This window comes from Marmota marmota, unplaced genomic scaffold, assembly GCF_001458135.2.
Source record: "Marmota marmota marmota unplaced genomic scaffold, marMar, whole genome shotgun sequence".
NCBI lineage: Eukaryota > Metazoa > Chordata > Mammalia > Rodentia > Sciuridae > Marmota > Marmota marmota.
Window position 1 is genome coordinate 22151164 of NW_026000057.1, and position 19156 is coordinate 22170319.

Consider the following 19156-nt stretch of genomic DNA (forward strand, 5'->3'; position numbering starts at 1 on the left):
TTTAAAATATATATATATATATATATATATATATATATATATATATATATTTAATTTTTGATCAGCAAAGTCTTTTTCATATCTCTGGAGTTTGTTTAAAACTCCCTACTCTTGGTATATCTAATATATAGAAATATTTTCCTATATTGTGATAAGTTTGTCACCTGTTCATATGTGTTTTCATTGCATTATAATTTGAATGATATAAATTTTAACAGATATATATCAGTTAAAAAACATAACTGGAGGGGTTGGGGCTGTAGCTTAGTGATAAAGCATTTGCCTCGCATGCGTGAGGCACTAGGTTCAATCCTCAGCACCACATAATAATAAATAAAGATACTGCGTGTTCATCTACAACTAAAAAAATAAAATAAAATAAATGGAAAATTGGTAATTTTTAAAATGATTTTTAATTTTTTATTGGACTGATAATTTTAGAGTCTCTAAGAGTTAAATATCTTTTGAGATGCAGTGGGTACTTCTCATTTCTGAGATTTTGAGTTCTTACCGCTTCATGGCTTCTGCATGTACATACTTCCTCCATTTCTCAGCATATCAGTTTATAATTATTGGTTTTCTTTTTCTTTTAGGATGTTTTAAATAACCTGGGATCCTGTGAATTAGATGAAGATGATCTAATGCTCGATTTAGAATTTTTAGAAGAACAGAATCTTCATCCTTCAGGTAAGTGTTGAACAAATACATAATATAACTGATATTTGTCACTTAGCTTACACTGATAAGCTAAATATTATTGAGACTGCATTCAGTCTTTTAAATCACCCTTTATATTTTATATGCAAGGGAACTGTAAAATGTACTATGGGTTTATAATTTTTGAAGTTCATTATGGAAACCTTGATCTGGTTGGAAGAAATTTATAAAATAGGAAAACAACTATAAAATAAGATTCTTGTCAAAGAAAAGAATTCCAATTGAATACTGAACAATGTAAAAAGTTAACATTTTCTACTTTAGGGTAAAAATATTAACTACAATCCCACTTTTCATTTATTTTATATATCCAAATGTAAGTTTTGTGGATCTAGATTTACTATTCCAAATTGTAGACATTGTTTTTTCCCCCATAACTACACAGATTAATGCTGATGTAGTAATATTTGGCTCAAAATTAATAATTCCAAATAGTGTCCACAAACACATACTCATAAACACATAAACACACATAGGGTTGTAGTATGTGAGTAATAAATCCATGTTGAATGAATTAAAGGGACGATTACGTTCATAAAAAATCAAATTTATATTAAAGCATAAAATATCATGTTTTCTATTTCCAAATTATTCCATGTAGCTTATAAGAATTAATTATTCAAATTTAGATATTGACAACAAAGGTAAACTTTTGTATTCCTTTTTTATTTCTGATAATACCTTAAATATAGTCAATTTTAAAGTTCATGTGAAATATTATTAAATATGAGCTTTAAATTTTTGGATTCTACTGAATAACTTTAAGAAAAATCAAACTCTTGGATCATAACATCGTTATTTTTATCTAATGGGCATTAGACATAATCTCTACAGTAGTTTCTAACTATAACATTTTATGATGAACTTCTGTTTATGCAGTGTCTTTATGCCACAGATGATAATCATATTAACTATTTCCAAAATATGTTAATAGTGATACTTACATTTTTTTACACTGTATGTTAGACTAAAATCTGAAATGAAGTTGTTTGTAAAATTTTTTGTTGAAAATATTTTAAGATACAAATTTTTCACAATTTTATTCTTGCAGTTGATTTGATAGATAACCTTTTATATATGTAGATCTTTCTCACTTTTACCTAGATAGCTTCTAAAATTTGGGATTCATATGTATTTGTCTCAAGAATTGTACTTTTTTTAAATATCTAGTTTGCATTTACCTTTAGATTCAACTATGCAGTTTCTATATTTGTGATCCTATGATACTGAGAAAATACAGAATATGTGCTTATGCATTAAAATACTTGTGATAGCAAATATTAGGACACCTCAAATTTTCATCAATAGAACACTTACTAAATATACAATATTATACTTAAGAGTCATTAAAAGGAATGAGAGGTGTCCATCCTGCTATTGCATTATAAGAATGATTCTTGATGTTGAGCTTTATGATGATGGAATAAATTGTCAATGTGTATATTATTCAATCCCCTAAACATCACTTAAGTGTAATAAATAGATATTTTCTTCCTCTTGGTGTTTTGCTGAATCTTCATTCCCAATCCCATAACTACTAAAGTCTCCAAGAAAATGAGTGAGGATTTTTCTGACAATATGACAACAGATCAGAAACAAATCTCATAATTTTAAAGGTATTTAATTTTTTGTAAAGAACAAGAATATAACTGAATTTTGCTAATTTGGGATTTTTAGTCCTTTTTTTTTTCTGAAATTGGTAATTGAACCAATGGACATCTTACCACTGAGCTACATCCCCAGCCCTTTTTATTTTTTTTATTTTGAGATGCAGTCTTGCTGAGTTGTTTGGGACCTCACTAATTTCCTGAGGTTGACCTCAAACTTTTGATTCTTTTGCATCAGCCTCCCTAGTCACAGGCATGTACTATTATGCCCAGTTAATTTGGGATTTAAAAAAATTTAGATGGAACCATGATTTTTAGGAAGTAATGGTATGAGTGGACAGAAATTGTTAAATGTCAGAAGATTGTCAATAGGTAACCAAGGAATTCTATAGGATAAATAGTGTGATTTATTTGACAGATAACTGACCTGATGATAGGGGAGGGAAGACAGCCATATATTTAAAAAAGCTAAATGCAGTGGAACTTCCTTGTTGGTATACTCATTTTAAAATATATTCAAAGAATATATTTTAATCTGACTTATAAATTACACATATATACATGTATTAGGACAGCATAGGGTGCTCTATAAATATGTAATTTTTTTATGTTTTTATGTATCACTTAAGTTACAATAGCAAAAAATATTTTAAAATTCTGAGTTAATCAGAACTTTTAGATTTGAGTGAGTTATAGGATTATATTTTATTTTGTTAATTTATACAGTAAGTTATAGTTTATTTGTTGTAATGATATTTTGTTTAGGTTTATTAAGGAAAACTTGAGAGTTGTAGGTAGTTGAAACAATATGGTGTCTGGGATTTGCTTTACCAACAAGTGTGGGCAAAAGAATAGAAGAAACTAAGTTAAGAAATTGTTGAAAATGATCAAAATTGGGTAATGGGTGCATGGAAGTAGGAGGAACTCATAGAGTTAGAGTTTCATGAAATAAAATATTCTATTTTGTGTGTTTTTGAATATTTTCATAAACAATTAAAATAATTGAAAAAAGTACCAATAATATAACAATTTCAGTTATATTTGGTTGCCAGTCAGAATGAAGCCCAAAGAATGATTTGCAAATCTGAAGTCTTAACTAAATGTATGTGCTTTGGGACAAAACTTAACCTCTTTAAATTTTGAATTTCCTTTACAAAAACTAATAATAATGCTATGTAGTTTGTTCACGTACTTTAAAGAATAAAAGTGGCATAAGAAATTCTATTAATTTCCTGAGTCAATTTCAAGGTATGGGTTGCTTGTTTGAAAGCTTAATAGAATGTGTAATGTTAACCAATGAATCCTCTGAAATTAACTGGGTAAAATGAAATCCTTGGACAACTGAATAAGATGACTTTTCTGCAAATGAATGTTATCAAAAATATGGTAAAATATCAAACAATGCATATCCTAAATATGAATTTAGGTTTTGGTTTTGGAATACTTAATCTTTCAATATCTGTTACACAGTGAGCTAGAATATGATCATATTTCTATATAGGCTTTTCCCACTATTACCTTCATAGTGGTATAAGCTGATGGTAAATATACATTTTGATAATACGCCAGTGAAGCATCATAATTGATCAAATGAGTTAAAAGGAAAGATGGAACAAATTTTTCTAAAAAAATAATGTCTCTCTATTCTTACCTTGGCTCCCTTTACTGCCAGGGGTAGATTGTATATAAACATGAGCATTCAGTAGTTTGTGATCCAAATGGATGGGAATTCATTGGTGGTTATTAAGGGATGGGGGTAAGGGAAATGGGGAGGTGTTGATCCAAGGACACAAACATTCAGTTATTAAATTGACAAGTTCTGGGCATCTAACATACACTATGGGTGATGGTGGGTATGTTAATTAATTTGATTGTTACAATCATTGCATAATATGTATGTATATAATTCTTATTGTATATTCTCTATGTATTCAATCTTTGTCATTTAAGTATTTTAAAATTAAAAAAAAATAAGCTGATGGTCAGAGTGAACAAATTGTGCTATATCTATATGATAATATAATGATATAACTTGCATAGGAAACAAAAGAAGTTTTGACACATACAACAACATGGACAAACTGCAAAATAATCACGCTACATGAACAGAGCCAGACCAAAAGTGTAAATTCTGTGAGATTCCTTTTGTAGAAAAATTTAAAAATGAAAACTAAACTCCAGTGACAGAAAGCAAAGCAGTGGTTGCTAGGATTGCAAAGGAGGGCATGAAGAGACTACAAATGGACAACATAATGAGTAAATGTGAGAGTATTGACTATGTTGATTATCTTTATTCTGTATACTTGTGTCAAAATTTATCAAATGGTGTGCCTTAAATATATATGGTGTATTTGCATAGCCATTAAATCTTGATAAGCATGTTTAGAAAAAAGGAAAAAAAAATAAGTCAATGGGAAGGAAATTGAATGCCTGTAATGAGCCAGGCTCTTTTCCTAGATGATTTCAAGTTAATCTCATAACTCTTAGGGAAAATTGTACCTCCAATATCCATTCCAAATAAACAAACTGAAAGTTAATATCAAAAGACTGGAGGCACTTTGGAATCTGATATATCCAAATTAAAATTTCAGTTATACCATGGTGACCTTGGAAGGTGATCTTTCCAAGTGTCTTTTTCCTCATTTCTAAAATGGCAACAATTACTTATCTGTCTCAAATCATCCTAACTGAAATTGTGACACAGACACATTTACATGCAAAGTGACTTTCCCAGTTACTTAGAATACAGTAGGAACTCACCATGAGTTGGCTATGTCCCATGAAATTTTTGACAGTTTTAATACCTTGTTAAAGAGTGTCTTGCCATTAGTTAAATGGTCCTTAGTTTCTGAATACTTAATCATTATTATAGATTATTTAAAATATATTTTGATTTAGATTTCACTGTGTAAATTCTGTCTATCATTTTAAATGGTGATTTACCAGTATTAAATATTCAATAATTAATTAAGATACTTTGCTTATAATAGGTAGTATATTTCTTTTTTGTTAAAATCCATGCAATTCTAAAAGCGCAAAACTATATTTTCCCAGATATTAGTCAAATATCCAAATTACTACAACATATTTGAAATAATAATATCCCTGAGAAAGAATAAGTTTCTGTTTTAAATACCTTAAGAAGTTACTACCCCAAATCATTATTTTCAAAGGGAAACTGAGGTGTTTCTATGCATTAAATTTGATCTTTACCATTTGCAGATGATTTACGTATTTGAAAATATATTTCACTTATTTAGTGTTCTTTGGGGAAAAGAATGTATGGTAATTTGGATGATAGAGTGAGGAAATCTTACATTGTTTTTGTTGTTTATTTTGGATATTGCATCTAAAAACACCTAGAGCATTATCTCTTGGTATATGTCCAAATGCAAATGGGGAAGTAATGGCCCAATGATATCAATTAGGAATTAATTAGGTAGTTGCTAAATTATTTTGAGTTTGATGAACAAGCATTACAAAAATTCTTCAGTGAGTTAGGAACTCCTTCTGCGCCTATTAATTAAGAAGGTAATTTTAGTTATTAATTTTTAATGGATAATAGCACAGCAGAGCAGAAATGAAACCCTAGTGGTTTTGCTAATATGAATAGTAATGTACAAAGAATTGCAACACTCACACAGGGAAAATTGTACCAATCAGCTGTAAGTTTCTACAAGCTCTGATATGTCTCAGTCAGAAAGAGTCTGTACAAGCTGGTTTCAATCTGATTGGGCAAAGCTCTGAAATGTATGCCACTTAATTTGGGAGATACAACGTAGAGGTTAGAAATGTAGATACTGGAAGTAGACAAATCTCATTTACCAAACATATTGTGTAATATGGAACAAATAATCCAATCTCTTAGCTTCCATTTCTTCATCAGCAAGTGGGGTAATAGTAGTGTCTAGCTCATGTATTTTTTGGAGAAATAATAAGTGAAAGCATATTAGAATATTCAGTCTCATGTGTAGCATATGATGTCTTGTACTGATTTTAAAAATATACATGATAAAATATAATCAGCTAAGGATTAATAAGAACCTGATCCTGACAATTTTATTATTCTTTCCAGCCTCTGTTGAAAATCTAACCACGTTTTTAGATACTCATGCTATTATATTGTAAGAATAAAATGCAATCTCACATGCATTTAAATTTGATCATTATTTACTAACAAACTTATAACATTATTGCATACAAATAAAATAATAGCATGATAAATAACCTTTGTTGAGTCTAGGTAGCAATTCAATAAGGTAAATCAGATTTCTTTCACATTTGAGAAAATTGGTACTTTGAGTGACAAGGGATTTCAGGCAATAGATGAACCAGCCAGACTCAAAGTGTTTTCTGACTGAGGTTTTGTGTTTAATCATTATGATTCTCTGGACTAATAAAATTAATTCATGTAGAACTTTAAAATCAGAAGTACACTTGAAGCTTTTGTTTCAAAGTGATTCTTTTTGCTAGTAACTTTTTCAGTTACAAAATCACTTAATTATGTTTGTCTTTGATTCCAGACAAGAAGCTGAAATTAAGTTATATTTATTCATTGAAGCACCTACATTATGCAGAGCACTGATGGAGGCACTTAGTTCTGTTTTCGCTTTAAATTATAATTTATAAGCACTTTGGATTATCTCATTTAATCCTCATAAAAAATTTTTCAGGAAGTACTATTCTCATTGTAGATGCAGGAATATAGACTCAGAAAAGCATCAGAAAAGCATTGTTTTTTGTCGATGATTATAGGGCATACATGTTTTTTTTTAAATTATCTTTTGTAACTCTGCTACCTACTTACTAATTCTGCTATAGAAATCTCTCTATGATGTTGAGTTACTAGAAGGAGCACTTGTATTAGATTAGCCATTTTTTTTAACCAAAGAGTGTGTTGTTTTCATAGAACTATAGTAAAGTTGCCATTGTGACACAAATTTTTATCAGTTTTGTGTAAAGTTGCCATTGTGACACAAATTTTCATCAGTTGATTTTGTTACTCTTTATTTTTGTTTTAAAGAGGTTAGAGTACCCGTTATCTGCTTGATTGCCATTAGATGGCAATCTTGTTCTAATGATGATAACAATAACCCTTCCATGAATCTGTACTCAACTTTATGGTTTACAAGGTATTTCAAATACCGTTATCTCGTCAAATTATCACAGTAACTCTCTGAAATAGGTATTAATATATCCCAGGTATAGTGGAGGAAGCAAATATTCTTTGGCTAAAAAAATCATTTAGCCAATTTTAACTCAGATCTTAACATTACATGACAGGTTCTCTTCATTCTTTTCAGACCTTGGTGCATCTAATTTTATCTACAATTCTAATATATTGGGTTATATATTTTCCAAGGTCACTGAAAATCATAGTTATATATTAGAAGAAGAGAAGTTGTTCTAATGATGTAGGCATGCTGACTCTGGTTAAAAAATATGGACTGTTCTCCAAAAAGCAAGGGAAAAGGAGGAAGGCTTTGAAAAGTTGACAAAGTCATAAAGCAGAACAGTGTGGGGTCATTTAATACAGAAACAAAAACATCTCTATCCATATCAGCAGGGAAGGAGGTTTTACTCTGTGGCAGTGTATGACTCTATTGATTCTTAAGAGTTCTTATGATAGCTCTGAATCATCAAGAATAAGTAACTTCTGCAAACTGGTAAAATGGAAATCTGTAAAATTTCCTTTGGAGATATATCTATCTAAATTTTGTTTATTTTTAATATATTAAATGGGAAAAATTCTCCTTCATAAATGTTAGCTTTCCACAAAGTATCATTTTGTAAGGAGGGTTCAGACAGCAAAAATTTATAGAGACTTTAGATTAGTTTTTATATGCTCTACTTTCCCCCATATTCATTCCCCAAGTTCTTGCAGACAACACAAGGCTAGCCATGTGAAAGTTTGCTAATTCCCATCCTCAAAAAGCAGTCAGATATGCTCTACTGATGGAAAGTATCAGGACCATTTTACTTAAACACAAGACTATACAATTGCCAGAATTATATTTCAGGATAAATAATTTAAAGTTGTAACAGTTTTAGCTTATTTTCTATTGTTGCTTGACCAATTCACGAAATTAACAATTGATTAATTCATTAACATTGTTTCCAATTCAAATTTCAAAATTATCACCTGCTTTAAGATGGTGATATTTACCTGGGTGCAGGATTTTCATTGTTCAGTTCACTGTGCTAACTGGCATAATTTTTGACAGAATGATGTCTTAATGGGAAGAGAATTTGGGAAGTAAAAGGCTCTCTCCTGCTTTTGTTCTTTATGAATATTGTTTTAAATGCCTTGTTCAAGGTCATACAGTTAGTTTATAATAGGGAGGTGATTCTTAAATAAGAAATTTACCAGCTCCATTTAAAAAACAAAATGACAATTAATTATTTTACTATTTTTTTGTAGTGGTTGCCAACAGAGTAAATCATTTGTATTTGCTGATATAAAAGTACCTACAGCTATTTCTCCTTTCAGGCTTTGATATATTTTAAGAGGAATGCTTTAGCACAATGAAAGCTTTCACAGAGAACAGTTTTCAAAATATAATCAACTAGAGTTGAAAAGGGTTTATACATTTCAACATAATCTGATATTTATTAAGTGACAAAAATTTTAATGAAGTCATAGTATTTACTTGTCGCCTGCTGTTCTAGTAAACTCTTGTGCTTCACAAAAGGGCAGTCAATGGCCCAAGTTCATCAGAGGACACAGTCAAAAGATTTCTTTTATTCAGCATGGTTTTTCTGGGGCAATTAGAAAGAAAATATGTGTCTCCATATAAAATTTTGTGGCCTCTTACAATTATGTGGTGACATCCCCATACAATTGCTTGAATAATGCCAGAAGCATCAGCTGTCACTATCAAAATGAACAAGTAATTAAGAAAGCAAATGCTGGTGTTTCTTCTGAAGAAACAGAATATTTATGCACTTAAAATTGATCACCAATAAGAAAAATAACCACTTACATGAAACATAATTTCCATAGTGCCTGAGGCATAAAAAGAAGGAATAATAATGAACATTCATACTATTACAACAAATTAAGTTGTAATTGTACTCACTAAATACAATTGCAGACTTTCTATTTCTTTAATAGCATAATTTTATCAGGTGCTATAGAAGCATCTTGACCCTTTTACTTATTTTTTGATTCTCCGTCTTATTAAAAAATTCAAAAGTTTGCACTGGAATCTATTGGTTATCTCTTATCAAACCACCTTTTCTATACCCATGCATTTTGGTGAGCTATGATAATTGAAATAAGGTAAAGATTGGTCTGGAGAGTGGAATGTAAGTAAATCTGATTGATGCCATGATGTTAGTCTCAAATACTAAGTTCCAACCTTTTGACGAGACAGTGTTCAGTTTATTGTTTAGTGAGATGAAAGGAAGATGCTAGCACTGCTGAACTCTGGTACGGTTTTGGAAGTGAAAGAACAAGGTAGAATGTACTGGAGAATTTGAAAATGACTTAAGGCAAGTCCTTTAATTTGGGGGCTTGACTGAGATTAGGCAAGGATCATGTTTTAACAGTTTATGGTTGTGGGACTGGTGGGAGCAGCAAGGTGAGGATTTTAACATGAAGGGTTTAATGTTCCTAGGGCATGCATTGTTGATACTTTCTATTGAAGAACTGAAAGGTTCTTGGGGAAAGTCCTGTAATGAAAATTAATAATTTGGAATCCTTAGTTTATGCCAAAGACAGTGAAATGGAAATGTAATGTTTATGTGAGAGTCAACTATTTGGGTGCAGTGATTTTAGCCCTGGGTCTTCCCACCGAGGGAAGCAGAATAAACCTTTTTAAATGGCAGCATGGACATGGCAGATGCTCACTCCCATTTGAGTGGTCAAAATGACCTATGAAGTTTCTGGGGTGGTTATCTTAAACATCCCTAAAAGTCAGTCTTCTCTCTGTCAAATGACCCTATATGGGGTAGCAGCTGAGTCACATCATTTATGACACTGGTGATCCATTATATACCAAACACAAAATACTAATAATAGAAGGATTATGTATGATCAGGACTTGTGTCTACTTCTCAACCAGTACCAGGAAAGCTAGATTAAACCAGACAATAGACCCCAGTGCTACATGGAAGAGCTCACAAAACCAGATATGGGCTTCTTTAAACTAAACCTCTTCCTGATAGTTTGTGTTGGGCAGGATTCCTCCTGTGAGATCACAGAAACATCTTCAGCCTAGGACTGAATGGATTGTCTGAAAAAGGTTTAGATGAAAAGAATAAGTCACTCCTAGATTAATGTGTTCTAACATTTTTTCCCCAAGTATAGAATATTCTCAGCACCTCAAAATGACAGTTATATAGGAACATTTTCTCAGTGATAAGTTGAATCATCCTATCATTGTAAATTAATCTACCTTTTAAGGTGATGATTTGGGAAGTATCCTTTGTTTCACTCCCTGTGAGATTTTTATCTATGTATTAAATATCACTGATGTGCACTGGAAGATGTGGACCATTTTTTATCTTGGCACCAATAGTAATTTATGCCTACTCCTCATGTACAACACTCAAAGATCAGAAAATTTTTGAAACATGTATTGTTTATGGTAAAATATTTTAGTGAAAATGGAAATAGTAGTCATAACCAATTTTACCAGGTAGTTGTTTTTGATAATGTATTTCAATGAACTGAAGATTCACATTTTACTATCCTTGATTTGATCAATTTTATTTATTACTGAAGGCTAACAGCTTATAATCATGGAAGGAACTACTAGCTAAAAATATGAAAAAGCCTAATCAAATGAGATAGTAGAAGGGACTTTAGAGATGAAGCCACACATTCAAAGAAATTAAATTTTAGAGATAACAATTGACTTGCTAGAAATTATACAAAGAAATTAAATTTTAGAGTTAACAATTGACTCGCTAAAAATTTTACAAGTTAATTTGTCTTAAGTGCAACAACTCCTTGCATTTATATAATACTTTGGCTTACAAAGTAAATAATTCACATATTACTCTTACTAGCCATGGACTCTGGCCAGTAGTCTTTTATTTGTGGAATCTTCTGAGGCCTAAGTAGGCCCTTTTAGGTAACATATATGACCTCCGTAGTGTTATAAGTTTGCAAAACCTGTTAACTATTATAAAAGCTAATAATCAATAATATTAATTAGAAAGGAGCAAACCCAGCACCTCACACTTGCTAGGCAAGTACTCCACCACTTATTTCACTTACCATAATTTTATTTATAGAGTACAGCTTTCAACCTAATAGCTTATATCTTTGACAACTACTTTGACTGAAATGCCTATAGATTTGAAAATGATTGCTTTTATTTGATTCTTTTGCAACCACAAAAAAATTTGTAGAACAATATATTTATTGAATAAAAATTTAAAACTTATACCACCAGATAAAGGAAGTCAGTCAACCCATGATGATCTAACAAAGGTGATTTAGCATTGATTGGCAGAATTATTTTAAATAACTACACAATATGTGTATCTTGAAAGTAAAACTATCTTAGACCAAATATATACATTTGTAATGCAATACATATTATATATAATGTATATATAATATCATATATACCACATAAGAAAATAGGATTCTTAGAGAATAGTAGGAGTGAAATATTAACACATATATTTTTGCCTCAGACCCTTCCATTTAGAAAACCCAGAAAAGCACCCATTTCTGATTAGAAACCCTTGATAGGATCATTTTTGCTTTTTGTCTCATTTTTATAAGCAAAATATGTTTAATCTTTAGTATATAAGTATCCTGTATGATACCCATATTTGTCCATATGTATGCATTGCTTACATTTTTTGATGCCTATCCCTGCATTTATATGTGCATAATTTTGTCCTAGTCTTACATACTATAGTCTTTATTATCATGATATATAAAAGATAGTCTACTGGAAGCCAGGCATGGTGGTGCACGGCTGTAATCCCAGTGGCTCAGGAGGCTGAGGGAGGAGGATCATGAGTTCACAGCCAACCTCAGCAACTTTGAAGCACTAAGCACTCACTGAGACTCTGTCTCTAAATAAAATACAAAATAGGGCTGGGGACATGGCTCAGTGATCAAGTGCCCCTGAGTTCTATCCCTGATAGCCCCCATCCCCCCAAAAAAACCCACAAATAAACAAAAACAAAAGAAAATATTCTATTGGAGATAAGTTTCTTGTACTAAGAATTACATTATTTTCTGATATTGCCCATTTATGTATTTATTTTTGGTACCAAGATTGAACCCAGGGGCACTTAACCACTGAGCCATATCCTAATACCTTTTACATCTTTATTTTGAGACAGGGTCTCTCTAAGTTGCTCAGGGTCTCTAAAAATTGCTGAGGATGGCCTTGAACTTGTGATCTTCCTACCTCAGCCTTCCGAGCCTCTGGAATTACAGGTGTTTGCCACTGTACCTGTCTGATACATATGCTACATTTTAAATCCTCTGTGGAACTAGGAAAGGCAATTTTTCGACTGTCACTTAGAATTATTTTCTCTAAAGTTAACTCACAGTCCAGTCTTTCTCCTTAGGTAGATATGTGTATTTAATAACCTGCTAGCAATTTCATCTGATATCAGTTATATGCATTAGATTTAATTCCTCTGAAATCAACCTACTCTACCTGTCTGTAGCTTTGTTTTTGCTCTTCATGTTTCCTTTTCTTGGTGAATATCATCAACATTGGTGCAGACTGCAAAACTTGAAATCAGGTGTCAACCAGTTTGAACTGATTCTACTTTTAAGCTATTATTGGCTCTGTATCCTCATTTTTCTCTAATTCAGTGGTTTTCACACTTCTTTTAGCAGTTGAACATTGACACAACAAGTTGTTGTTTTAGGGCCTTTTCTCTGGCTCCAGGGTTCATTAATGCCCCTTTTTGTTTTTTATCCCCATTGTCATCTTTGATGCAAAATTCAGACCTTTCTTGGTTCTTAATTTCCTACCCCACCCAACAAAATGTCTCTGTCAACTAAAACCTTGCATGGTTAACAGTGACTTAATTTCAAATTTTGCAATTATGGGAAGAATCAGTTTAGAGCAGGAAGAACACAGCAGTTGAAAATTCACAGAGGTGTGAGAGAGGATGTAAAATATTCAACAGTTTCATTTTATACATTCTCCTGGATTCCCAAGTTTTCTCTTCTATAGCTATATTCTTCTCCAAATTCTAGCCAGTTTGTCCTTTTTCTTTCATAATTCAAATACATCAAATCCCTAGGCTACTTTGAGTTCCAAGGCCATGGTCTCCATCTTCAAAACGATTTAGTAGAGCATTTTCTTAACAAAACCAGGACTTTCTAAATTTGGCTCTCATAACAGCTGCCAGAGGAATACTCTAGTCTCTCTCTCCTTACATTATACTTGTCTCTTATTTTATCTCTAGTTAAACCTCCTCTAATCCATTCTCCATTTTCTCTCACAAGGTGTGCTAACACAAAAACCTGAATTTGGTCACTGACCTATTTAAAAGTCAATATCCCCCATTATCTTCATTATTAAGTCCAATTTCATTAGCGGGGTGTACAAAGATCTGAAGGTTCAGTGCTTATCACTTCTACATATTCAACTTGACTTCTAGCAAATATTTAATGGAAGTTTACTATGGGCCTGAGGATTGTAGTAGCAAACATGAGCCAGATAGCATACATTCTAATGTAGATTTCTGGTTTTAAACATTTGTTAATGAAGAAAAGGGCTGTGTGCAGTTGACAGACAACAATTGTGGTGATGAAGAAAGACCTTCCTGGGAAGTAGTGTTTAAGCTTTTACTTGAAGGATAGATGGGTTTTGGATAAGGTAAAGTAGACAGAGAGATGGTTTAGCAAATTGGAAACCATAGAGGAAAGTTAAGCGTCACACACTGGTGAACTTAAAGCAAGGCCAACACTCTTTCACAGTACAAAGAATGGATGGCGTTAGAGGAATGACTTTAATGCACTGCTTTCTCTCTCACCTATGAGAAACTGGGAGTTCTGTTTTCTTAGTCTGGAATGCCCCCTCCTTTTTAATTAAGTAGCAATGTACAACTGCTAAAAGAAGTGTGAAAACCACTGACCTATTTGAAGAATTAATATTTGGCGATTAATGGAGTACTAAGCAATGATAATGAAGATATTGTATTTGGGAGAAGAAATATTTCTGTAGACTTCTGTGTGGGGGACAGGCTGTAGGGGAGGTCCTACTTGAACTACTGAAATAAAGCCCAATAAAGCTTTGTGGGGAGAAGTTCTATGAACAAGGATCAATAGAAGGGAAATATTGAAGAATGAAATATCTAAGTACAACTGAAAAATAAGTTAGAAAAAACTTTCAAAAGGCAAAGGATTTATGGGGATTATACACACAAAAAATTTAATCTTGTAACACAATATCTTTTTCTTTTTACTTCATGTGCTTTTAAATATAATTGAGCATCCCTAATCAGAAAATCTGAAATCTTAAATGCTCTGAAATATGAATGGATCTTTGAATTAGAGATGCTCAGCCAGTAAAGTCTACATTAATATTTCAACATCAAAAAACTCTGAAATCTGAAATATGTCTGGTCTCAACCATTTTTTTTTTTTTTTTTGTGGTGCTGGGGATTGAACCCAGGGACTTGTACTTGCAAGGCAAGTGCTTTACAACTGATCTATATCCCCAGCATTTTGAATAAAGGATACATATATTAAGAAACAGATTATGGGACATCTTTCCATCTTCTAAAGTCTTTTTAATTTCTTTCTTTAGTGTTCTATAGTTTTCATTGAAGAGGTCTTTTACCCCTTTTGATAGATTGATTCCCATGTATTTTACTTGAGGTTTTTTTTTTTTTTTTTTTGAGGCTATTGTGAATGGGGTAGTTTTCCCAATTTCTCTTTCAGTGGATTCTATTTTTGTGCCAATACCATGCTGTTTTTGTTAATATTGCTCTGTAGTATAGTTTAAGGTCTAGTATTATGATGCCTCTTTTTCACTCTTCTTGCTAAGGATTGCTTAGGATATTCTGGGTCTCTTATTTTCTCCAAATGAATTTTATGATTGCTTTTTCTAGTTTTATGAAGAATGTCATCAGGATTTTAATAGGAATTATGTTAAATCTGTATAACAATTTTGGTAGTATGGCCATTTTGACAATATTAATTCTGCCTATCCAGGAGCATGGGATGTCTTTCCATCTTCTGAGGTCTTCTTCAATTCTTACATTAGGTAATAGTAATGAATCAGAATTGATTCATTAATCATAACATATGTACCATATTATTATCAGATGGTAATAATAGGGAAAGGTGTGTGTGTGTGTGTGTGTGTGTGTTGTGTGTGTGTTTTGTGTGATGTGGTAACTCTAAGAATTATCTTCTGAATTTTGCTGAGAATTTTTAATTGTTCTAAAAGTAAAGTGTAATAAAAACTAATAGTGCTTTTAAAATATTGCTTTAGTGTTCAATTTTAAATAGATGAGTGTCTTAAATAAAATATTGATGAAAAATTTGTTAGTGCATTGCCATTGTGTAAGTCTTTTTTTTATATTTATTTTTAGTTGTAGGTGGACACAATACCTTTATTTTATTGTTTTATTGTTATGTGTTGCTGAGGATCAAACCTAGTGCCTCACATGCTAGGTGAGCACTCTACCCCTTGAGCCACAACCCCAGCCCCTACCATTGTGTAAGTCTTTACATCATTGAATGATTATAGGATCATTAGCTTATATGCAAAGTGGTTTTGGTGGCATAGATCTGTTAACAATTCATTATATGATGGGCATTTGCATGGGTAAGCTATATGCACATATAAAATGTAAAAAAAATCTTTAGATAATCTTTATAATCATGTATCACATGAGATTTAAAGGACTAAGGGTATATGTCTTAAGATTTCAGGAAAATATGATGCCATTTTAATTTATTTCAACAGTTGTAGAACAGTATTTGGGAAGAGGCTTGAAATAACAACTGTCATTTAGAAAATGTTGTCAGAAAACTATGTGTAGATTATATCAAATTGCTCTTGGTGTAGTGTCAGGGATGGGAATTAGTTCAGATTAGTTTGTTTTAAGTGACACAAGTAGATAAAGACCATGGCTCAGAAAATGTAGAGTAGAAAATTGATAATAAAGAACAACAATATATCAAGTTGATAAAAATTATGTGGCTTGTCAAAATTTAAGCAGCAATATTATTCTTATATTTGGAAAATATATGGTTTGATGTATTTGTGTATCCATTTTAAGTTTTTAATTCTTTAGTTGGAAAAAAAGGTAGAGTCACAGTAAAGAAACACTTTGTCGTTTTAGAATTATCATTCTAAATGTCACATCATTCCAATAGATATTATTATGTATTGATAAAGGTCTGTACAAAATCTCATGAATAGTTCTTAAAATAAAACAAACCTGGTGTTTGCCTTTAAGGGGCCTAAGATGCAATTAGTAAGACAGGAGAATGAGTTAGTCATTAAAACAAAAATCAAACATCATTCTGTGAAAGCATATAAAATGTATGATTGATTCTGAAGACCAAGGATAGGTTGGATCAGGGGAAATTTTCACTCTTCGTGAAAAAAATTTTGAAAGCTAATTGGAATATCCATGGAAAAAGAGGTATTTACAAAAAATGCAATCCAGGTCCTCAACAAATATTAGGAAAATTTAAATACTAGCAGTATTTATCATTTAATTCTACCTTATACTTGGTGTACTTTCAAAGAGGCCTGAAGTTGGCATTTTCTTCTTGGTATTTTCTTCTTGGATTGTGGTTACAATTTGGACTTATTTTACCTAATAAATGAGTTTTGATGAGTTGTGAGAGTATTAACATATCAAGTTATATCTAACATTTGAATTTATTTTAGATGTATTCTCAGTAAGGGAGAAATTTATCTCAACAGTACAAAATGTGAAAAAATGTAAAAAAAGGAGACAAAAATCACTCATGACAATGTCAAAATTCATTTTCAAGGAGATCTCCGCCTTTTTAAGTGCAGAGTTTGTATGCATTTAAATCTCTAATACAAGCTGAGTGAAATTCATCAGAAGGGAAATCAATCCACATTATCTTTGAAAAGCATATGTAAATTAAAATACATCACATAGCCAGTTCCAATTTTATTGACAGTACTTACTGCCTCTCAGGAATTTGGATGTTTAAATATTTTAGCAGCTATCCTGGTTAATGTTTCAGTAATGTCACTGTTTCAGAAGTATAGCAAAACTTGCCAGCTATGAAAACCAAAGCCATACAGCAATTTTTTTTTCAAGATTGTTTTTTCTTTACAGTAAAGTATTTCCTATGTTTATAAAATTGCATCCTTCTGGCCAGGCGTGGTAGTGCACACCAATAATCCCAGTGGCTCAGGAGGCTGAGGCAGGAGGATCCCTAGTTCAAAGTCAGACTCAGCAAAAGTGAGGCACTAAACAGCTCAGTGAGACCCTGTCTCTAAATAAGATACAAAATAAGGCTGGGGATGTGGCTCAGTGGTTGAGTACCCTTGAGTTCATTCAATTCCTGGTACCAAAAAAAAAAAAAGAATTGCATCTTACCTTTTTTCTATAAGGAATTTAATTAACCAGTGTGTCTTGTGTGTGTGTGTGTGTGTGTGTGTGTTTAATGACCAATGCAAAAAAAGGTGATGTTTGTATCTGTAACATTTCTTTTTGAGAACTTCATTGAAAAGATGTTCACCTGAGCTAGTAACGAATTTGAGGATTTTTTTTCAAAACTTCTATGATAATGACAACAGGTTTAAACAATACCTGAAAACACATTTAAATAATAACTGAAACCCAAGTGGATCTCATATAATAATAATCTCATTGAAATGAAAGGCAAAATTTTATGCTTTATTATATGCATAGATCTAAAAGTATGCTAGGTTAAATGGTGTCAAGTAAAGATGATCTCTGTTTTGTAGAAGAAAAGGGAGAAGAAAATTTTGAAACCACATTAGAAGTAAAAATACTGAAACAGTTCTCCTGAAGTTTGTTTTAATTTAAAGGAATTATGTTTATGGAATTTTAACTGAATCTCTATACTGCTGTCTTAAGGAAAGATTTCTTTAATTTTCAATTTTTAATAATTTAAAATACCTAGGGGGAATGGATGGGTGAAAGATTGATATAAAATTGAGATCAAGAACCCTTGAACAGGATGTTTTCAGGCAAAACACCAAAGTTTTAAAAGATTAACTCTGACTTGTTTTTAATTTTGTAGCAGGCTCAGCTTATTTAGGTGAATAAAAGATTTATGTTTCTTTTTTGATCCTCACTTGTGCCAAAGGAAGATTGTTTTCTAGTTTATACATACATACCACGTTAAGTTCACCCCAAAACCTAATCTTATTCTCCAGTGAAATAAATGAGCAAATAAAGAAAGAAATGGACTGGAATCTTAAGAATTTGAGTAATTTTCAAAGGAATGGATACCACTGGATGAAGAGCATAAGAGAGTCATCAGATAAGCACTCTGCCTTTAGAGAGCAGGTCTCTAAGCTAAACTGGTAAAGTAAATGTTGTATAGCTGATTTTCATGAGTTATTTGAAAGAGTTTCTTAAACTAACAAACAAGCAAAAAAACAGAAACAAAGAAAAACTTCAGAAAACCAAAGCCCTTCTTCTTAATCTTTCCAGTGAACTTGACTCTACCTTCACATACACAAATCTGATGGTAGTCCCTTAATCTAAGAGTGATGGCAAGTGTACTGTCACTGCAGCATAAAGACCATCCAATCTTTTCTTAGTTACTCACCTTATATCAAAGAAGACATTTGGCATTTGTTTTTTAGGGATTGGCTAGCTTCACTTAGCATAATCTGCTCTAATGCCAACCATTTCCCTGT

General features: G+C 31.8%; 1 protein-coding gene across 3 annotated transcripts in view; it reads left to right on the plus strand.

The window, feature by feature from the left end:
- Positions 1-19156, plus strand: part of Ccser1 (coiled-coil serine rich protein 1) — a 988234-nt gene that overhangs the window by 64740 nt on the left and 904338 nt on the right. For all 3 annotated transcript variants that reach the window (XM_048813620.1, XM_048813621.1, XM_015484557.2), the window contains exon 3: positions 594-687. In XM_048813620.1, coding sequence (XP_048669577.1) covers positions 594-687 — 94 coding nt within the window. The remainder of the gene's footprint in view (positions 1-593; positions 688-19156) is intronic.